Below are 24,159 nucleotides of genomic sequence, written 5' to 3'. Positions count from 1 at the left end.
CTTATCACCTATAGCCTGCCCATGACTCATAATTGGAGGGATGTTGACTGATTAGGGGTGGTCACGAGCCCAACTTGTCGCGAGTTATTCGAGGTTAGTTCATGGAAATTTCAGTTCAGCTTGGCTTAAACCAAGTTTCGAGCCTGATATATAGATTCGTTTGTTAATCAATATGAGCTTGAGCCCAGTGAAATTCAGATCATGAGGCTTGCAAGCCTAGTATAATACATAAATATTTTTTTATTATATACATATACATATATATAATAAATAATTTTTATTATATATATAATACTTTTATTTTTTATGTATAATAGTAAATAATTTTTATATTCTTATTTTTTGTATGTAAAATAAAAACATTTTTATATATATATTTTTTATTTTTTATATGTATAGTAAGTAATAAACAATTTTTATATTTCTTACTTCTTTGCATGTAAAATATATATATATATATATATATAATTTTTACTTTTTAGAAAAAAAAAAAAAACTTAACTTCTTGCAGCCGAGCTTGAACTTGCAAGATTTGAACCGAGCCAAACTCGAGCTCAAATCTCTAGCTCGAATGGAGCTTTGGCTCGAATACACCCCTACGACTGACCATCTCAACTAATGGGTCAACAGCTGGAGTCTAGTCAATAATCCAGAGAGAATCCAAATTTGTAATCTTTTTATCTTCAACCAAGAAACCCTTCTATAGGGCCCTAAAATATATATATATTTTAGCCCTCCAGTCTTCCTCCTTCCAATCCTTGCCCATAGCATAAATTTCAACTTGTGCCCAAGTGGTTGAAGTACCTACTCTCCCTATGTTATTTGGTCATATTAGGTAACAACTGCTTCTAATAACATGTAATAAATAGAAGAATATCGGAAAGACAGCTTTAAGAGATGCATCAAGATATAGGCATGGATACAGGTGAAAAAATTATGATAAACACATGTATATGTATTGCGCTTCAAAGGTTACATTAACGATACTAAACCTAATTATTTAGATGACTATAAGTGAGTCATATAAACACTACTGAAAAAAGAAAAACCTGTAATAGTAGATATGGAGCATGGATTCACAGGAAACGATTGAAAATTGTTCCCAAAGAAATTAAGATAAGCATGCATGTATATCTTAATTCTTAGGAAACCTATATATTTATGTTATAAGTATATCTTAATTCTTAATAAACCACTTTGAAGAGTCTACTAAAACTAGCTTTGCTGGAAAGTTGATTTATTTGTTTAGTTAAAGTATATATTCTGGCTTTCCAGGTTTTTCACCAAACATAACTTCTAGGCTCTCCATGTGGAATCCACCTTGCATCCCTATAAGCTGTTGCATGCCATGAAAGCCTTCCCAATTTTATGGTTACTAATTAAGCATAGAGGAAATTAGAATTAATGAGAGAAGAATTAATCACATAAGTTAATGAGGAGAGATGATTGGAGTCCATTAAAACAGAAGCCAATTTGAATTTGAAACAAAGTAACGTAAATAATTGGAATCAATGAGAGGGGATGAGAGTTAATATTCATATCTATACTAATTTAAGAAGTACGAAAAGCCTCAAAAATATTTCTGAAATTTTGTGATAACAAAAATTACCTCTCTATATTTAAATTTATGGGAAATTTTCCGATAGGTACTCTATACTTAGGTCGAGTACCAATTTAGTACCTGTACTTTAAATCGTAACAATCTAGTACTCGGACTTCCAATTTGGGACAGTTTGGTACCCAAACTTTTAATTTACGACAATTTGGTACCCGATGTTAGAATTAAGTCAGTTAAAAACCCACATCTGAGTTAAAATTTTTAAAATACCAAAAATACCCTTTACGAAAAACCCTTCTTATTTCCCTAATCCCGGATGACTAGTAATTGAAACAATGTCTGCCCGCAATTGACATTTGTATGTACAATTGATTGGGAAAGGTGGAAAATACTTTCTTAAATTCTATTTCATAATCCATTCGTAATGGCTAACTATTGCTTTCCGTTTCCATCGTCACATCATCAAAATAGTATCTCATTATAAATACCAGGTATAAGTTGTTTGGTTAGGAATTTTCGTTCATACAAAACCTTCACTGGGATAAATCAGAAAATTTTCTTAAAGAATATGTTCAAACCAAACATGGAAAGCTATTCCTTCATTCCTTGGCTTGGATAGGGATTTATTTTCACTGTTCAGACATCAAACACTCGTATTGTTCTTGCAAGAGAAAATTTTATAGTCTGAATGTAGACTTTGTCTGTCTTGAAAGAGTTATATCTATAGCCAAGTAGTTCTCATATGGTATTTGAGTTGGCCATTTTGCTTTAGATACTAACTTACCTACCTAAATGTGGCAATGGGTTGATTCTTGGCGATCCAAATTCCACTGAGGTGTGCCAGATCTAACAGGGGAAATCTGGGGAATTAGTTAGATTTAGGCAGGGCCAAATTACGTTGGAGATGAAGGTCAGTAAGGACAAGCCTTAGGTGATGGAAATTAGTCATATTGATCTATTCAGATTATGAACTAGTTGTCAACATGGGTAAATGGTTGGCACATATAACTCTTATTAGGACTTAAGTTGCACAAATTTCTCTTATTTTTTAAGAGACATGAGTACTACATTGAAATCTTCTTTCAAATTCATTGCAGAAATTCCAGGAGTCTCAATACCTTGTACAACCACAACTTTGATGTCATTTTACCTGGTGATTCAGTAGTGGGGATTGTGGTGTCAAATGGAATTTTGAACTTCTTGAACATCTATAACACTCTGCTGATTGTCTGGCTTGTTTTGACCTGCCTAACACTCCTCCGACCATTGTTAGTCCTCTCAGGTGTGCTTCTTTAACTCTCATGAATGCTTTCCACTTACTAGTGTAAAGAAAAATCAATGTTGAGCAATCAGAGCTATTGGAGTTCTGAATTTTCTTACCTGTGATTGTGCATCGTCAATTAGAATACAAAGATATGCTATCTGATTTTCTAGACACTTAAACTTCTAATGGAGCATACACAACTAATTTTTGTTGTTATCCATGTTGTGGTTGTTTTGATTTTTTTTGTCTTCTATGCCTCAAATGTTTTGATTTGGAATTTCTTTTTTTCCTCCTTCATTCAACACTTTGTGTGATCTTACTTGAACATATTCCGAGGGATTATTCCACCTCTTGGAGGGACACTTGATCTCTCTCCTATTCAAGGCTTTCTAGCCTCATGTTTGCACGGTGGAGAATGATAAATTATTGTGAGGGATTGTTATTTTTGGAACCATGAATTAGTATGCTCGATTCGTTCCAATCCAGGTTTTTTGAACGAACGAAACCTATTGTCTAAATTCTGGGTTGAATGAACAAAACCTGTGGTCTTCATTCTGGGTTGATCGAACGAAACATATTGTCTTCATTCTGGGTTGAACGAACGAACCTTGGTTGTCTCTTCGGCGCCGGCAACAAGTCGTCTTCTCCGGCAACGGCTGAGTAAACAATGGGCGCAAGAATGTTCCAGCAACGGGCAACAAGAGTCGTCCTCCGAAAACGACAATGCTTCTCGGATTCTCGGCGGCGCAATAATTTTCCAGCATCATGTACGTTGAAATCAACTTTCGCGGCGGCACATTCGCCTGAAACCACCGACATGAGGGAGCCGGTTCTCTGTAAATGCAAGTATGAACAATGGTTCCTACTTGCATTGCTCGATGAGTTATTTTAATAATTTTAATCAGTCGAAATAGCACTAGGGGTATTTAACACTTTTTATCCTCTAACCGACGGAAATCTAACATCAGGTACCAAATTGTCCCAAATTGAAAGTCCGGGTACTAGATTGTCACGATTTAAAGTACGATTACTAAATTGGCACTCGGCCTAGGGAATTTTCCTAAATTTATTAATAAAAAATGAGCGCAAATAGGGTAATTAGTTATTGATATTAAATGATTTGAAAAGAGTTGATTTTAAGATATTCAATGCATTCAATTATCTCTCATTAAATCCAACATTTAAGGTACTAATTCACATTCACCTTCATTGAATCATATATTTAAGGTTTCTTTGTTTCTTCTCGTCATTAAACTCTATAATTAAATACATACATAAATAATTTAATAATTTCAATAACATAAAAACTTATACTTTTAAAATCTATTAGAAAAAATAGTGATTACATCTAGGTGGCGGTAAGAAATTAAACCATTTGGGTCAAATGGGTCAATCCATGTTGTTACAATTAAATAAGAAAATTAAAAAATATATAAAATGAAAAAAATAGAAATTAAAAAAAAATGGGTCAAATGGGTCAATCCAACCCGCTTTTGCATTCAGGTCATAGGTCACCAGTTAGGTTATCATGGTCAAATGAGTCAAACTGCTCTACATCAACACTGTTTGTGTGTGTATGTGTAAAAATATATATTTTATCAATAAATAGTATAATTATGTTTTACATATATTACATACAATATATGTATTACATTACATTTATTTATGTTTTTTCATTTTGGACATCGAAGTACAAAATTATGGCTTCCAAAAGTTTGCACATAATTAAGTGTGCAACTTGCGACTTGGTTATTGGGTCAACTAGTTCAATGGTTGAACCGCCCAAGTTAAATAGTTTTTAACTAAAAAGGGGGGAGTTTCAACAAAACCAAACCTAGAATCAAGGCCGAGTGATGATTCGAACGGTTCAGTTGAGCAAGTCAACAACAACAAGTTGAAAACATTGATTATAAATAAGAAATGTTTTAGATATATTTTTCTCATCATTAAATTCTACTAATTAAATCCACAACATTAATTTTAATAATATAAAATAAATATTTTGAAAAATAATTTAAAAACAAAACCATTTTCTTCCCTCTCGGTGGTGGGTAAGCAATTCAACCATTTGGGGTCAAATTCGTTAATAAATAATGTCATAATTAAATAATAAAAGATTAAAATATATAAAATATATAATATAAAAAAAAGAATTGGGCATGACCTTAATATTGTATATTCATTACACTAAATAAAAATATGAAATATAAGAAGTAGTTTTGTAAATGATGAAAATGGAATGCCAAAATTAAAATCAACTTAGAAATGAAATGATGTCATTATCAAATAATAATTTTTTTGAAAAAAGAAAATACAAAGAGTCACAAAAATAAATATTATACATAAGATATAATTTTATCAATAATGGAAATGTAATACAAAATTTAATGTTAACCTAAAAATCAAACTATTTTTATTTTTGGGTCGTGGGTTCGTCGTTCGGGTCAAATGGATTAATCGATGATATAATAGTTAAATAATAATCAAAAGAATATATAAAAAATTATATATTAATTATGTCAAACAAAAATTAAGTGTGATAAGTAAAAATTATGTATATAATGTAGATGAAATATATAATTGATACTTATTTAAATGGTGGGTCAATTGTCCAACTTCTCAAAGAAATTCATGATGCCATAATTGAATAATAAATATTTAAAAAAAGGTAAAACACAAAAGATAAAAAAGTACAGAGTTTTGTCAAAGACATTTCAAAACATTTCTAATATTATATAATCATCATATTAAGTAAAAATAATTGTGAAGCAAAATTTATTTTTATTTAAGATAGAAATGGAATACAAACTTTAGTTGTAGTAGTAGTAATAATAATAATAATAATAATAATAATAATAATAATAATAATAAATGTTATTGTAATTTAAAATTTATGAAGGTAAATATTTAATACAAGTATTTAGGTTTATTTTTAACCATATTGTTACTTTTATTAATTTTCAATTTCTATCCTAACTATGGTATATCTAAAAATAAAGTAATTAATACGAAAAAAATGCATACTTGCAACACACATGCTTAATTACTTGTAGGAGTAAATGAGAGAATACAAGTAAACAAATTTAAATTTGAAGTCGCAAAATATAGGAGCATACAGGTGCACCTAATAATAATATAGACTGAAATACTAACCATATAGGGTGAAATGCGTAGATACAGGTAGAATGGAAAAGAATTCCAACCATTCTACCCATGTCCCATTAGGGGTGCAACTTGGGCGGCCCAGCCCGAGCTCGAACCGGCCCAACCCAGAATTTTACCCGAGTTGAGCTCAAGCCTAAGAAGTCGAGCTTCTTTATTTTTTGGGTCGGGCTTGGACCTAACACTTAGGTTGCCCGAACCCAGCCCAAGCCCGGTCCAATTACACAAATTTATACATATATGTGTATATATGTAAATGTTGCATACATATTTACATATATATGCATACATATATATATATATATATATATATATATATATATATATATATATATATATTTGCATAAATACATTTATATATGTATAATTTCAAAGTGGGTTCATTGACCAACCTAAGCCCGGCCTAGGCCCGAGCCCAACCCGAGTGCATCAAATTTCAAGGCAAGCTGGGCTCGGGTTGGAAAAATCGGGCTTGACCTCGGGCTCGGGCCTTAAGCCCAAATTTTAGGGTTGGGCTTGGGTTGACCATAAACCCAGCCCAACCTGCCGGACTTGCATCCCTATGTCCCATGTAGCGTCTAAAACCATTCAACCTTGTTTCAAAGATGATTATGCTAATGGTTACAACCACCATCATAGCAAACAAATGACAACCCAAGACTGCAATAATAGACTTAGGGCCCATTTGGCGCGTCTTTTTTGAAACATTTTCTAGTAGCTTTGACATGTAAAAGACATAAAAACGCATTAAGCTTTTGCACGAAGATCTGAGTAACCCAAAGCATGTTTGGCAGACGTACATCTTTCTGTACCAAATTAAAACACGAAAGACACAAAAAGCTTCATTTGAAACTTCCCGAAATCAGCCCAAAATGGACTTCTTGCGTCTTTTCAGTGCCCCATCATTTGGCAGCTAGATTTTCCGCAAGCCAAACAGAAATAGACCAAAAATTGGTCTTCCTAGCTTATAAACAATCGAAAGACTTGTACAGAAACACACCAAACAGGCCCTTAATTAACATAACACAAGAACCCCTAGCAACAACTTAAACCCATCAGCATGGAACCAAAATAAACCAACCAACCCAGCCCAGCCACAAAAACCGAAAAGGCCAAGACTATCAACAACACAAAGGCATAACTTTATTTAGGAAGCCTTCTTGCTTTGTCAACCCTTCCATCTTCCTTTGGTGTTTTTTTTTTTTCTCGTCTTTGGGTCCCACTTTAATTATCGTTGCACATACATCCAATCTGCCATTTTTATGAGCTTCTTGCTGCTAAACAAACCACGGAAGTCAAACAAATTCACAACTTTCTCCACATAAACCAACCTACATGTTTGATAAACCAACCTATCTATATATATATATATATATAATAGCCTGAACATTGTCACTTGGGTGATGAAATGGAAACATATACTTTCAGACACATTTGCCATGTGCACACGCACACAGAGATAACTGGAAAACGCATAGAGTGAAGGCTCACCCATTCAACAGAGGTTGAAGATGCGGCCACCGCCATCTTATAAACATGTATAAACTTACAGAATGAAAATCCAATAACTACTTAAGAATAAAATCCAAGAACAGAGAGTAGCAATACATAATCCATCCATGAACGGATGCACAGAATGCACAAGCTACATCATATTGGATTTTAGAATGAGCATAAATCACCACCCATGTAAGAAGCAACAAAAGCATCAACTGCGAAAAAGAGAAAAGTGTTAGTATCCTGTACATACTTTATGCCACCATCAAACATGATACAGGGTTGTACATCCATTGCTCTCATAAGAGTAAGAGCCCATCATGAATTGCTTCTTTCTCCAACAAATTTTCCATCCGGTTAACATTAAACAATGAAAACCCAGTCTTCACCCTGGAATATGTTCGTTCTCCCCATCTTCTGGAGATTGGCATGACCCATGATCTGTTCTTCCTGTAAACAAAACTCAATATAGCCAAATATGCATCAGTGTAAAATTTATCCCAACTTCTCAAGCAAGAGAATCTCTCTGTCCAGAGGATGCACACCTGTTAATTCAATGTTGGCATTTCCTCTAGCATCTGGGCCACTCCTCCAATCAGTTGACCGAGATGGCATTACATGCATTCGAGGCTGTAGCATGAAATGACCCACACCAATATTTTGATGATCATCATTTACTCTAGAAGTGATTCTTCCAGATGGATCTGGTCCTGACCTGAAGCCTATACCTGAAACTGTTGCTCCAACTAGTGGAGAGGGCAATTTGCTAGCAGAAGCATCAATCTGTACACCTGCACTAGCATCTTTTTTGGCATCAAGCACAAAGGACCCAGCAATAACCTGCATAGAGTGGTGACCTTAATTTTATTATTTTTGTCCTTTCTCCCAGTTTCCAGTGGGCAGGCGGGTGTTATCCTAATAGAACCAAAAAATACATCTCAAAGCAATAGTACCTGTACCGGGCCTGCAGCCTTTAGAGGGCCCCCTACTCCCCCTCCAACTATGCGACCATCAGTACCAGACAGACATATACTGAGTCCACCAGTTCTTGAGGATGCTCCCTCAATCTCACTATGCAAGAAAGACCCACTAAGAGAAAGGATCTCAAAACGCCCCTGTAATCCAAAAGTGCATTAAACTTTAATACCCTGATGATGGAATTAAATGTGTAACGGAGAACAGGAAATAGATCCATATTTCAATTACCTTCTCTTTTTTTTGATAAATAAAGTATTCAATTATCTTCTTTTGCATTACCAAGTGTAAAGACGGGTAATCATCCAATAGATAACTAACACAGTGACAAAAATCTAATCATTCGTAAACAAAATCCTCAGACAGGAGGAGTCCTTGAAACATGTAGCTAAGCCTTCGGTTCAGAAAAAGGAGCCAAAAAATTAATTCATAATAAAAAAATCATGGAGAGTAATGTGGTCCTCGCTCTAAAATCTAAAAGGAGCCCCAAAACTTCTAATACTCACCACGAGGATGGTAGGTTCCATTCTAAATGTAAAGCATGCTATTTAATCACAAATCAAACCTAATTTAGTATCAAAGTCAAATAGAAAACCCATCCCAAAGGATTCCAAGACCCCATGGGGATTAATGGGATTAAAACAATATACATATATAGCTGGCTCATACTAAGAACAGGGTTACTAGCTACTTTATAACCATTAGTTTCATAATCTTAGAACTTAAATGTAAACTAACAAAATAATGCGTTTGAAACCAGGATAACATGCCATTGCCCATGTCAATGGACTGAGCAAGAAGATGAAAACTGTGGCAAATGCTTTCTCTTGGCTCTCAGTACGGGTGCCAATGGACCGGGTTTGGATTGGACTCCATTCAAAACAAATGTGTTTTGGACAGACTGGATGGTCCAAAGAATTGAATGGAGTCAAACCAGTCCAAACATAATGGTCCATACAAACAGTGGACTGGAATTTTGACAAAACTGATGACTGATGAGTCCAACAGTCCAAATCCTCTCGTTTGAAAAGTGATCAAGCGATTGAGTGGAATAGGGTTCTCTCCAGTCTCCAGGCTCCAGTGATTGAGTGAACAGGGAGAGATGTGGGATAAAGACAATGATGAGCAGGAGAAAGTGTTTGAAGGGGAAGATTAGGGTCCTGATTTTGCTAGGTTCTAAATGCTCACGTTTCGGGTGGGCAAAAGTGGAGTTAGCTGAGGATCTAGTCCTCGAGTTGTTTTGATCTTTATTTTGCTAGAATTCTGTAGTATGATGATGATTTGTGATAGTTAGTCTCAGTTTGTTTTTCCTTCTCTTGGTGATAACTTATCACCTCTTGTATTCTCCTTTTATTTAATGGAATTAAAAAAAAAAAATTGAGTGAACAGCCAAATAGGGTTCTCTCTCTGGCAGCACCCCTCTCTTCAGTGCTTGATTTTCCCTTTCTCTCCCCCTCTCTCTCTCTAGCAGGCTTTGTTATCCACTCATTCAGGTATGCTTCTAGAAAGGTGTGTAGTGATGTCGATGTGTGTGCATCATTCAGGCTCTGTTATTTTCTTTGTTCAAATAAGTGTTTTCTTAACTGATTGTGAAACGAATAGATGATTAGAAGCAAACAATATCTGAATGCATTTATCTTCAGGAGTGACAATGGTTGATCAAAACTTTCCAAGTTGTAGAAAGCTTTTCTTTAATCAGTTCAGTATGTATGAAGCTTAATCCAACGAATTGGATCTCTAACAAGATATCCTCATTCACGAAAGAAAACGAGCAGTGACCATACATGTACCTGATGCACATGGAGATAGGTTGAGAGGAGCAGAAGCCAAAAGGTTATTTTCAATCAAAAGGATAAACATATTCTCTTCAAATTAAGTGGCATGTTATAGAGAAGCTAAAGAGCAGATCCCTCTTCAATGCTGCAGTCTTTGAAAATGAGCTTAAGTGGTATCTTACAAAAGCCGAACCTGGGAAGATCAACTATACCTTAGCAGATCAGATGCTTTGATATGTAAAAGCAGCAAATAGGAATGCCATTTCAGGGTGGCAACAGCATGCTAGAGTACTCTAAATGTCAGGGATGTCTTGTAGTCTGAATCACATTTCAGAATTCAGAGTAGGTCCTTGTAGATAAGATTTGTTTGATCTTATGTTGAAGAGGAATGCCTTCCACTAGGTTATAATTTTGTATTTTCTTTGAAAGGAATGTTTAGGTTAACATGTCACTTTTCTGATTTCGTCCACTAGGTTCTATTTTTCTACAATTTTATATTTTTTGTGTAACTTCTAATCCATTTGCATTTCAATTGGATCAGATTGGGCGTAGTTTGTATGGGTTCAGACCGGATTGGGTCCGGTCCATTTGCACAGGACCCTCACTGTATAGGAGTGGCTTCCTCCACCCTAGCCTTATATTTTCATATTAACTTGTAGAACTCAAGTAATTTCACCTACTCAAAACTTGGTCATTTTGCATGTCCTTTGCAGACATCCTCACCAGTCACCACTGGATAGGAATATAGTTTCTTAAGTGATATTAAATTTTCATTTTCTGACACCAATGACGAAGTTCCAAATGCCATGAAAAAGGAAAAAAGAATTAAAAAAGTGAAAAGTATGAAAAATAGGAAAATGACTCTTTTGGAGTAGGTGGGTAGAGAAAAATAACTTGATTAGTTTAAAATTCAGTCATAATCCATCCAAACATCTCCTTTAGTTATTATTTTTGAAGATGTTGAATGTCCTAAACAGACTTCCATAAGCATATAAACAGGGAAAAAAACAAATGAAAACAAAAAACAAGCAGATTCAAAAGAGACAAAGAACAAGAAGTTGAAATCTCAAGCTAGAATTTTGCAAGTCATTAGCAGATAATGTGTTCACTCTACTTAATCTCACTGCAAATAAAAAACACTGACGGAATTTACCTCATATGTCACGTTGCCCCCTAGTGTAGCAGGCTGACGCAGAGATGCATTTGAAATTGAACCAGAAGCTGAAAGAATGCAGACTGCACGTTTGCGTTGCTGCATGAATGACATTATCTTCTGTGCCACATCCTATTGAATGAACCCATGTGTTAGGAGGTTTTACATAAACACATAAATAACTCCACTCTCTGACCTGTTGAAAATACCCATTATCGGCAAGTAAAAATAAGTCAAAACAAGATATAAAACATTGAAACATGATGGACTATGAGACACCTAATGAATTATTAGACTCGGTAAAAGAATTTAAGTAGACTGAGAGTCTGAGTGAGACCAACAATCTGAGGGTATTTGATAAATTAAGAATCTACTTGTGTATTATATAAGTAGAATATGATGAAGTCTCAGAAAAGAGATGCACATGACAAAAGTGTTGCTATCCAGCATGTTCAGTTACAAAAATTGAAAAAGACAAGAAAAGGAAAAAAAATAGATCCTTCCCAAGAGGCAAATAGGAATCTTGGATACTGTCAAATAATTCAATGAAAAACCAGCCCTGTGTAATGCACTTCAAGTCGACAACATTATAGCATTTCCTTTTCACATAATGTAATTCACTAAGAACACAGAAAGGAGAAAACTAACAAAAAAGCCTGATTCTTCAACAAGAAAAAGCAAGAGCCATAGTTTTAGATTTTCCAACAGAAATTGGATCCTTGATAGACCTGTAATAACTTCCTGATTCCCCCTCCCCCCTCTGTGGTGGAGATACATCGACTTCAACTTTAATGGATGCTCTCTCCCCTGCAACCTGAACTTTTGAATATTTGAATATTAGATGGGCTAGAAGATGGAAGCAGAGATGAAGCAGTCCTTGCTTATTCAGAGCCTACTTATGATGCTAATTCACCTGGGGCAAAGAAGAATTTTAGGTTTCAGATCCCCAGCCTTTCAGCTGCTAAGAGTTTAGGAGAATATGATTAAAAGCTCTGTATGAAGATCTTTACCAGCATAGGTTCCGTGTTTCTGTGCCCCACACCCCCCAGGGCTGTATTGGAAGGCTAGGAGCTTCTTTAGATATTGGTTCTATCTATGCAAGATCCTAGTCTTGTTCCTCCTTTTCTTATTAGTAATTTTGTATTCATTGTCCATTAATACAAAATTATCAAAAAAAAATGTGTTCATTAATACAGACAAATTCAGACTTCAATGTACAACAAGAAACTAACATCCAGAACCAAAAAGAAACCCATCTCTGCAGATCAAAGTGGAAACCTGACCACTAAGAGACCACTTAATCATCCCTACCCCTTAAGACAAAAGCCAGAAATTGATAATGCCTCAAGGGTCCAAATAAGTGCAGCTTATAATAGTGGATGTTTGAGAACCATGTAATTCAAATGTAGTGCAAATTCCATTACAGATACCTAATCCAGCCATGTTGGGCATCATAGAGCCCAGTAACACATGAAACATGATGGTTCTAACCATGGTTCAAAGTATCAATACGTATCATACCATATCATACGATACATGCCAGTCTTCAGGGTCAGTTAAACACTATATCAGTCTTCAGGATCATACTACATGAAGTATCAACAGAGGAGATGCTGAACTTCTTCATTTTGTTCCCATGGAAAGCCTGAGTATTCCATGTATTCCATTTGCATGGGTTGCGATTTCATGAATAAATTTTCCTTTCTTCAAGGACAGAAAACCTAATCATGATGAGAATCTAAGCATGTCTTGGTATTCTTAAGTATAATGTATTTTATGCTCTTTTCCTAATCAATAACCGAAGAACTTATCGCCCCCCCCCAATAGCTGTCAAGGCGACGCCTAGGCAACAAGGCACCCTTGGGGGCTCTCCTCGCCCAGTCACCAAGTAGTTTATTAAACATAATATTAATAAAAATATAAACTTTAATTTAAAAATAAATGTTTTAAAAAACATATTATCTAATATTAAAATACATAAATAAAACATGTAAAGCATATTCAAATGAGAATTTAAAAATATAATCAAATATATAAAACATTTTCAAGCATATAAATCCCACACTCTTTTTTTCTCAATTGCATTACTTCAAGTAGCTAATGTGATGTAAAACATATTATATTCCTGATTCTACAAGCCGCCTTTGTGCCATACCCCTCGAGGCAAGCCCAAACAAGTCCACGTTAGGTCTTAAATTCTTAGTTCTCACACAAAAAATAATGCTTTTATAGTTTTAATTGCTTTTTAAGAAGACATTTCAATAGGCGCAAAGCACACCAGGTGCACGCCTAGGCACACCAGGCGTGCGCCTTTTGAAAGGCTGCACCTAGGACCTGGGTGAGGCGCCTACCCTGAAATGTGCCTCGCCTATGCGCCTAGGCACACCTTTTAAATCACTACGCCCGCTTAGGCGACTAGGCGCCCCCCTGTCACAGACCCTCACCTTGGCGCCTTAAAAACTATCCCCCCCCCCAAAAAAAATAAAAGAAAGAAAAGAATACAAAATAAACCCTTTAGCCATGAACTTAACAAGTTGGGCAGTCAAGGAACCTGAGCCAATCATAGTCTTTGATGTCTGGATACCTGTCAATACCTAGCATACCTAATGATAGATACCCAATATGTAGACTATTATATTTTAGCATGATCATATTATAAAATTAATTTGGCAAGATATAATCACTGATAAATGAAAGATAAAAGGATAGATGTAAAAGCAACATAAGCATATAAAATGAGATATCGGTACTAGTGTCAGTATCTGAGATCTTAAGAAACAGAGAATTGTAAGTTGTAACCATGTTTCCCTTATCTATTCATGTATATATCCATGATTGGGCATCATAGGCCATAGCCTCTCCAATGACCCTTGCCAACTAGAACCAATGTCCATCTCCCCCTAATAACCTGGTTTGAATTGTGCTCCACCTCAATGCTAGCCAAACTGAGATTATTGGTTGATCTCAAGCCTTGAGAAAAAAGTTGCCTTCAGCTCTCCACAAAATCCCTACCCCACAGACCCAGAGATAACAAGTATGACAAAGCCATTGCAACATAATTTGGGTTAATCCAAAGAGAATCCATCAAAGTTAAGCTTCTGCACTTCACCCCATTCTGAACAATCCAGTGTAGGTGGACCATTCCCTCCTACCTTGCTAAGAAGGTCCGATGTCAAGATTAAAGTTGAATCTATATAATATATATCATTGGGAAACCTAATAAGAATTTCAATATCCACCATCCTCAATGAATTACCTTAACAATCTGATCTTGAAAAGTTTGACAACACTCTTACCATTCTCAATGAGCTACCCTAACGATCTTACCACAATCCATATTAGCACTTGATTCAACAACAATTGTTTGTTTGTTTCAAATAAGAAAACACTATATAAATACAATACACAAGATATTCTAAATGTATACATGTATGTATTTGCACACAATTTATTTTCTTTTAATAGCCAATTTACATTTCTCTTTTCATTACATGTATTCTTAATATGAATATTATGCTTTTGAATCTTTGTTTTGTATTGCATTTATCAAAAAAAAATCCTTATTTTGTATTGTGTTTCATGTTTATAACCTTTTCTATCTAAATTAAAAATCCATATATACATATTAAAGCTATCTGTAACATTTTATGCATTCAAGGATACAATTAAATTATTTTATATGAATCTTTTATATTTACTTCCATATATATTTGTTTTAATATTAATCCTATTTTTTGAAATTTTTAACTTTGTTTTATAGTTAAGACCTTCATTACCTAAACAAAATAATAAAGAAGGGCAGCCTAGTGCACGAGGCTCCCTCCAATGCAAGGTCTAGGGAGGGACCAATGTACGCAGCCTTACCCCTACACATAGAGAGAGGAAGACTTGAACCCCGGTCACCCAATTCACAATGGAGCAACCCAACCATTGCACCAAAGTCCACCCTCACCTAAATAAAATACCGTTTAGTTTGCATATATACAACAAATTGAATTTATTTATAATATTTTTATACATTGTCAAATTCAATTTATTGCTTTTATAGTTAATTTATATATTAACTTTATATTAGATTATATTCTATCTTTATGATATTTTTTGAACTCTATTTTACATTTATAACATTTTCTACCTAAATAAAATAATATCCTTAATTTACATATACTCTAGTACTTTCCACTATAACATAATTTATAAATGATAATGAATGTTTTGTATTGTGGATAAAGAATTAATACCAGAAAAAAGGTTGTTGAGGGGCTTAGTAGGGGTCCGGGCCCAAATGCTATTATTTTATTATATTGATAATTTTATTTTATTTAACAATTGTATTTAATATTTTATTATACTTGTTCCAACTTCAATAAAGTAAGGAAAAAGAAGTAAAGGATAGAAGCAAGAAAGAGAAGATATGAAGAGAAGGGGAAGGAAAAGAGAAGAATAGGAGAAGACAAAAGGGAAGACAAGAAAGGAGAAATTTGTTCTCTATTCCTTATTGTCGACCTAGGTTGTATTAACATTCTACTAAGGCTGAAATGATTACAATACCCTTAGGAAAATTACAGCAGATATAAGAAAGAAAGAATAACATGAAAAATGACAATACTACCCCTGTTAACTACTTCTAACAATTCTGACAATCCCCCTCAAGCTGGAGCATATATATATCATAAAGTTCCAGCTTGTTACAAATATAGTCCATCCTTGAGCAACCCACACTTTTAGTAAAAATATCAGCTACTTGATCTTCAGATTTAACAGAGGGTGTAACAACCTCTCCATTATCACTTTCTCTCTCATGAAATGGCATTCAACTTCAATGTATTTAGTCCTTTCATGATACACTGGACTAGAGGCAATATGTGTTGCAGCTTGGTTGTCACAAAACAATTTAACGGGTTTACAAATTGTGATTTTTTTATCAATATTTACAAATTGTGATATTCATCTCTCAAAGAAGATGCTCTATAGCTCACTGGTAGCATGGGCCATTGCCCTGAATTCAACTTCAACGCTACTCATAGCAACTACATTCTGCTTCTTGCTCTTCCAAGTAATGAGATTCCCGCACAAGAAAGTACAATAACCTATAGTAGACTTCCTATCCATCGGAGACCCTGCCCAATCTGCATCTGAGTACCCTACCAGAGAAATATCTCCCCCTTTCATATACAAAATCCCTCGACCAGGAACACCCTCATAACATCATCCCAATGAGCAGTTGTTGGATTCTGCATGAATTGACTTAGGACTCCAACACTAAAGGTCAACCCTAGTGACTTAAGATAGATCAACTTGTCTACTAGTCTCCGCTACTTTGTAGGGTCTTCTAATGGCTCCCCTTGACTATCAATCATCTTCACATTGGGATCCATGGGAGTTTCAACTGGCTTGGATCCTAACAACCCAACTTCATCCAACATATCTAAAACATACTTTCTTTGTGACTAGACCTGTTCATGGGCCGGGCCGGGTCGGGCTCGGGTCGGGCTTTTAATCTTCACTAATGGAAAAATGTTAGGCCCAAGCCCGGCCCTGATAAAAAGCCCAAAGCCTGACCTGCGATTTTACACGTTTCTTGCTTCAATAGAGCAGATTGGCTTGCTTTTCTGATAACTGATTAGTGTTGTTTCTCTGTCTTTCTCGTTTAACAAGTGGAAGAAGAAGAAGAGGAAGAAGACAAACATGTTTACTGTCAGATTTTTTGTTGCCACCGACTAAACATTATAATAGAATAAAGTGGTAAAGAGAACTCACCACTGCCGCTAGTGATTATATACGACGGAGAGTTCGCGGTGAGTCGGTGACTGGTCTATGAGCTGCAAGCCTGACCTGCAATTTTGACAATGATCAGTTCGCGTCTGAGAAAGAAAGAAAGAGAGAGAGAGAGCTCACCGCCGCCGCCGAAGATGTTGCGCTGGTGAACGTTCGTCGCCTCGCCGATTGTGGCTGCCTGAGAGTGTAAGGATGAGAACTATGGAGTGTGGAGGATGTGGAGATTGGAGAAGGGTTTGGCTGGAAAAAAGGGAAAGAGTCAAAGAAGTAAAAAAAAGAGGGGTACTCGAACTGACTAGGGTTTTTACATAGGTTTAATTATAGGTCGGGCCGGGCTATTTTGGCAAATCCCGAGCCCAGCTTGAATTTATTGCGGGCCAAACTTTTTGGCCCGAGGTTAGGCCCGCGTGCCCATATACCTGTTCAAGCCCGTCCGGGGGCTGGGCCGGCCTGTCGAGCCACCCAGCCCATGAACAAGTCTATTTGTGACAAAGAGATTCCCCACTTCAATAGAGTTACCTTAATTCCAAGAAAGTACTTCAAGATTCCTAAATCTTTAGTTTGAAAGTGTTGTTGTAGGAATTGTTTCAAGTCATCAATTCCATGTGTATCATTGCCAGTGAGAACAATATCATCAACATACACCGCTACAAAGATCTTCCCAAATGACAAGTCTACTAAACACAGAGTGATCAACACTACATTGTTTCAAGCTAAAATCTTGCACCACACTACTAAAACGACCAAACCATGCTCGTGGTTCCAGCCCATAGATAGCCTTCTTCAATCGACACACCTTTCCTGACTCCCCCTGAGCAACGTACCCAGGAGGTTGCTCCATATATACCTCCTCTTGAAGATCACCATAGAGAAACACATTTTTGACGTCAAGTTGAAATAGGGGCCAAGCAAAGTGGGCAGCTAAAGAAATGAGCACTCGTACAAAACCTATTTTAGCCACAAGAGAGAATCTTTCTGAATAGTCCACGCCATAAGTCTAAGTATACTCCTTTGCAACAAGTCGAGCTTTAAACTGCTCAATACTACCATCTCGATAGTGTTTAACTGTATATACCCATCGACAACCGATGGCCTGCTTCCCAAGTGGTAAGGAAGTGAATCCCAAGTATTATTGGACTAAAGAGCATGAAATTCTTCATCCATCACCTTCTTCCAATTAGGAGATGAGAGGACTTCCTGTACAGAACACGATAGAGAAACAGAGGATAGGAGGGAAATGAAACGTTGATGTGAAGGAGACAAGTGAACAAAGGAGACATACCGAGAAAGGGGATGATTTGTGCAAGTACGCTTACCTTTGCGAAGGGAAATAGGAAGATCAAGATCTGAGGATGGTGGATCTATCAACGGCAAAGACTCTGGTGACATGTCAAAAGCTAGAGCTAGATCAACTACTGGCGACAATTCTGATTGTCTATCACGTCTAGAGTACACTCTATGAATAGATGGTCGAATAAGATCCTCCATAGTAGGCAAGGGAATAAAGACATCACCAGATTCAGAGGGAAGGGGAATAAAAGGAGAAGGTTCACATCCAGAGAAATAAGGTAAACTCTCAAAGAAGGTAACATCCAGGGCAACAAAAGCTTTCCATAAAACAGGGTCATATCATTTGTAACCTTTTTGAGTACGTGAGTAACCAAGAAAAACACATCTAATAGCTCTGGAGTCAAGTTTATCATGGCATGGACCCAATTTGTGAACAAACACGCACACAACCAAACACACGAGGAGGAAGAGAGAAAGGCGAGATGGAAGGAAACAAGATAGGTGACTCACCATCTAGGCCTGAAGAAGGCATACGGTTTATGAAAAAACAAAAGATGAGAAATGCATCACTCCAACAGATACAATATGATGGTTAAAATGTTACTGAACAATGACGGGTTTGAGTAAGCTTACTTACAGACAAGAGACCAAAGGGAAACTTAGGAACATAAAAAACCGAGCGTAAACTAAGGTTAGAACCAAGATACACATTACCGGTACCAGTAACAGTAGAAGAAGAGCCATCAACTGAGGTAACGGTTTGAGAGGTAGAAGGTGGTGACAATGATACAAACATATCTGAGGAGCCAGTCATGTGGCCTAAAGCTCTAAAATCAATTACCCAAGGTGAAGGTGAAGAACTAGAAGCAAGACAAGCAATACCTGACTTCACAAGTGTCGCAGTGGTAGAACTAGAAGAGGCAGACTGGCGAAGCTTTTCATACTCCTCACATGAGATAGAAATTATGTCTTTATCCTTACCAACATCGGAAGTATGAGCATCTTCAATCACACTAAGACTCCCAAAATCACCTTCCACCATTGTTTGGTTAGCCCAAGTGGATGGAGGGCCATGAAGATCATAACAAAAGTTGATTGTGTGACCTTCTTGTCCACAATGTGAGCACTCACGAGCTGAACCACGACCACTAACACTACGACCACCACCACCTCTTGCACAACCAAACTCTCTACCACCTCCTCGTACACCTCTAGGCCCATGGCTAAAACCCCTCACATTTCCTCCATCTCTACCATGCATATGTCTACCAGGAAAACCTCATCTGGAAACCACCATGGCTGATTTCTTTGAAGGTGGGGGATGATCACTATGTGGATTTGAGGCTCTCCTTATGCGAGAGAAAACCTCAGACAATGATGGAAGATCACTGCTCCCTAAGATTTGGGCCCACATTGGTTCAAATTCAGACCTCAACCCAGATAAAAATCTCGCTACATCTAGATGTTCTTGTTGTTCTTGTTGAGTCTTCAAATCAGTGGATAGGGGTTGATAAACATTAAGCTCATTCCTTAAGATTTTTAGAGAATCATAGTATTCTTCAACACTTATATCCCCTTGTTGAAGAGAAAAATAGTCTTAGTACAACTGGAAAATTTTGTGACATTGTCTTGTCCAGAGTACAATTGCTTGGCATGGTCCCAAATCTCCTTGGCCGTGTCTAGAAACATAAGGTTTACACTAATGTGATTCTCCATAATATTCCGAAGTGATGTCATAATTTGGGCATTCTCTTGTACCCATTCATTGTACCCTTTTGATTCACTTTTCAATGGACCCTCCTTGATATACTTCGACTTGCCTCTTGCAATGAGATACCTCAACCGACTTGGCCCATGGGATATAATTAGTACCATTGAGTTTCACCGTAATTAATTGAGAAGTCATGAAATCTGATTGAACAACTACTGTAGGTTTAGTGCTACCATTTGATGAAGCCATGAGTGAGAGATCACTAATTTGTCACCTAGGCAAACTATCAAACAGCTAGTATGCAACTACTGTAACACCCCTTTTTCTTTAGAAAAAACACCAAGAATCATTAGCCCACTACTTTAGAAACACTTAGGAAAGATTGCATACTTACCACAAGTTGTCACCACAACACAAACCACTACAAAATCACCACACATTGAGGAGCACCTACCTCACAACTCGAAACATTACAAAGCTGCCATCTTCGAACTACCAAATAGAAGGCTTTTAGAAAAACACCAACTCACACAACACTGCAACTTGAGGCATTGAAGCCTCTTTTCCAAGTGGGCAATCAGTCCTCTTAAGTCCTTTTCCTTTCCAACAAGGCACAAAAAGTTGGGACGTGAACAGTGCCGCGAACAGTACAGTCGACCTCAGGGCTCTAATACCATGTTCCCACTTTAACAAAGTAAGGAAAAAGTGAAGAAAAGGATACAAGAAAGAAAGAGAAGAAGATGGGAAGAGAAAGAGAAGGGAAAGAGAAGAATAAGAGAAGAATAGAAGGAAGACAAGAAAGGAAAAATCTGTTCTCTACTCCTTACTGTCAACCCAGGTTGTATTAACATTCTACTAAGGCTGAAATGACTACAATACCCTTAGGAAAATTACAGCAGATATAAGAGAGAAAGAATGACATGAAAATGACAATACTGCCCCTGTTAACTACTTCTAACAATTCCGACAATATTGATATTTTTAGAAAGAGCACATGGTGCCTATATTTAGAAACAAGGACAATTTACAAAGTTGTAATAATTATGGCAGAATAAAATTCATGGCCACACTATGAAACTTTGAGAGAGAATAGTTAAGCAAAGTTCACAACATGAAACAAATATTTCAGAAAACTAATTTGAGTTTATGCCAAAGAGATCAACCATGGAAGCCATCTTTTTATTAAAACAATTAATAGAAAGTTTAGAGAGAAGAAGAGAAATCTCTGTAAGGTTATGGTGGACTTTAGAAAAGAAATGAGTCCCAAATAAGTATGTGGACCTAATCTCCTATCTATTTGTTTCTTGTATTTGGGTTTGGTTTTTCTCTCTTTGGGTGCAGTTGTGCAGATGGAATCCTCCAAACAATACAAAGGCTTGTTTGCTCCTACAATGCTTGCTTGGAAGAAGTAAAGGGGAAGGATAGTGTGGAGATGCACCAGATCTGCGATTATTTGAATTTGGACCATATGGGAGAAAAGAAATTTACTAGTGTTTGAAGGGAAAGAAAGAAGCGACGAAGCATTAATTGAATGCATTTTTATTAAGGTGGTTCCTTGGGTAAAATCTATGGAGAGCTTCTCAAACTTTATAGTGGATGGTATTTTAAGAAGGTGGACAGAGGTACCATTATCCTCATCAAGAAAGATAGTAAGAGTCGGCATTGGTAGTTGGGTACCACCACAGGCAGGGTTTGTCAAAATTTTGATGGTAACAATATGGGAAATCCAAGACTCATAGAAGTGGGTAGCGTTCTTAAGAATGAAGGAAAAATAATTGGATTATATTCTAGCCTAATTGGCAAAGAAGACTCATTAAGAGCAGAAATTATGACAGTAATGGAGTGTAGATAGAACAAAGAAGTTGAACATCAACAAATTGGTGATTGAAGGAGATTTAAAACTGGTTACAGGAGGGCTGAAGAGTGGAGATGATACTTTATGGGTTTATAAGAATGAAATAAAAAAGGCTTAGATGGATGGAGGGTTTAATAGGTACAAAGGGCAGCCAATAGCATGGCTGATTGTCTAATAAAATAAGGGGTGGGGAGAATGGCATTAATTAATGAAAGTAGTGAAGGATTAAATGAAAAATTAGGATTAAAGAAAGATACCTTAGAAGCAAGAGATTTTAAAACAAGTAGGACTAAACCAGAATATATGTGATATAAATTTAATAAGAATACAAGTGCCAATCGGGGTAAACTTAGGATCGGAGAACAAGAGATAACTCAATGTGACATCTTCTGTTACTTTGGCTCGATAATCCATAACAAAGGAGAGATTTAGGATGATGTTGCCTATAGAGTTAGAGGAAGATGCACAAAATGGAGAGGTACATCTGAAATTAAGTGATAGGCAAATACCACTTGGACTAAAAGGAAATTTTTATGAAATGGTTGTGAGTTTGAGGTGGGAAGCATTGAAGCGCTCTACCTGAAGGGTGGTAGATGGCAAAGGAGGGAGGTTTTGGGAGTCTAAGAACGAGAGAGAGCAAGGGAGCTGAGGTTTAAACCTGGCAGAGTTTACGCAAGGCTTAGGATAGGATCGCATGAGGGGATCCTCGAAGACCCCCTATTTATAGAAATCTCCTCAAGAAAGTTGTCACAAGTTTGTTGGATCAGGGGCACATAGGCAAGTTAGGGTTTCACCACATGTCCATGCAGTTAAACTGGTACTTGAGTTCCCGCTCTTCCCAAATTCCACATGTGAACACGAGTGTAGCTACTTCCGCATCTAGAATCTTGGTCGAATGCACCACTCTAGAAAATGTCCAAGTGTTTTCCATGACATTACAAGTAGCATGGGCCAAGGCATAATTGCGAGGTGAGGTCATGGAGCGAAGTTGTGAGTCATGCTTGCAAGGCAAGTGCATGAGACAAGCCTAGAGGCAAGGTCAAGACACTGAGTTGCAAAGCAAATTCGCGAGGCAAGGTCATGGGATTGCGACAGAGAGGAACAAAACCATGACATGGGGTTGCGACAGTCCTGCAATGTGAGGTTATAGCGCCACAGTGCATCACAAAGTCTTTACTACAATGTGGGATACACTGAGGGGATGTGATGGGAGGTTGTAGCACAATAGACCATTACAAAGTCTTCCCACAATGAGAGTTGGAAGGATAGTGAATACATGCATGGGAAACAACTAGATTTAGGACTCAGCATCACTGCCTTAGTGTTTTTCCGTGTCACTATTCATGCGCTGGCTACCTATGTAGCTTTAAAATGGGTCACTCATTGTAGGTGATGTGATGTCTTATTCTAAGTATTTACATTAGACCCCTCGCTTACTGATAGAAATATTTCTATTTGTAAGCACAATTTTTTTTATGATTGTGATAATGGATCTGGTAAGTTTGGGATTTACCTTCCTTAATGTAGCCCCCTACTTACTGATAGAAGTGTTTCTACCAGTGAGCAATGGTGTGATGACTATGAGGTGGGGAAGCCCCCCAAAATAAGAGGGTCTAGTGTACTTAAGGAAATGTGGATGTTGTACAAATATTTTGATGCAACAGTTGGTATTACTGATGGAATATATTTTAATAAATGAAAAACATTAAAGGAGGGAATGTTTAATTGAATGAAAGGATTAAGTGTCAATGTTGGCTCATTAATTGGAAGGCCATTAAATGGCAATCCAGGACCATTATGAAAGGTAGGGGTCTATCATGCAATTAAACATAACCAGCAGCCCAAATTTAAGATTATGAAAGCACAGTGATTGTGCTATGGTGACACATGGTGCTCTGCGCATGTGTTGGGTTATTTAACTGACTTGGGGGTTAAGAAATCGCCTATTCTATTTAAACACTATTTTAACCTTTTCATCTTCTCCCAAATTACCACTTACTACGTTTGTTGTACCGTTCATTTTCTTCATCTCCAGTGACTGAAAACCAAAGGAAAAACACCATGGCTAAGAGTGAAACTGCTATTGTCGTGGCACTAGTGCACCCTTTTGAAGCTTTTCTAGAGCAATTTAATGTTTGAGA

The 24,159-nt window shown here is 36.7% G+C and overlaps 1 protein-coding gene across 1 annotated transcript in view; it reads right to left on the bottom strand.

Moving 5' to 3' along the window:
- Window positions 1–7,485: 7,485 nt before the first annotated feature.
- LOC148864923 (AT-hook motif nuclear-localized protein 14-like) overlaps window positions 7,486–24,159 on the bottom strand; it is a 29,765-nt gene continuing 13,091 nt past the window's right edge. Inside the window, exons 3-6 of the mRNA XM_088977785.1 lie at window positions 11,385–11,516; window positions 8,435–8,596; window positions 8,027–8,321; window positions 7,486–7,931 (exon numbers count right to left, since the gene is read on the bottom strand). Of these exons, the coding sequence (XP_088833911.1) occupies window positions 7,867–7,931; window positions 8,027–8,321; window positions 8,435–8,596; window positions 11,385–11,516 (654 nt within the window). The 3' untranslated portion in view covers window positions 7,486–7,866. The remainder of the gene's footprint in view (window positions 7,932–8,026; window positions 8,322–8,434; window positions 8,597–11,384; window positions 11,517–24,159) is intronic.

The sequence above is a fragment of the Nelumbo lutea genome, chromosome 3 (assembly GCF_056320005.1).
Source record: "Nelumbo lutea isolate HS-2025 chromosome 3, American lotus-T2T, whole genome shotgun sequence".
NCBI lineage: Eukaryota > Viridiplantae > Streptophyta > Magnoliopsida > Proteales > Nelumbonaceae > Nelumbo > Nelumbo lutea.
This window is presented reverse-complemented; position numbering and strand designations above follow the sequence as displayed.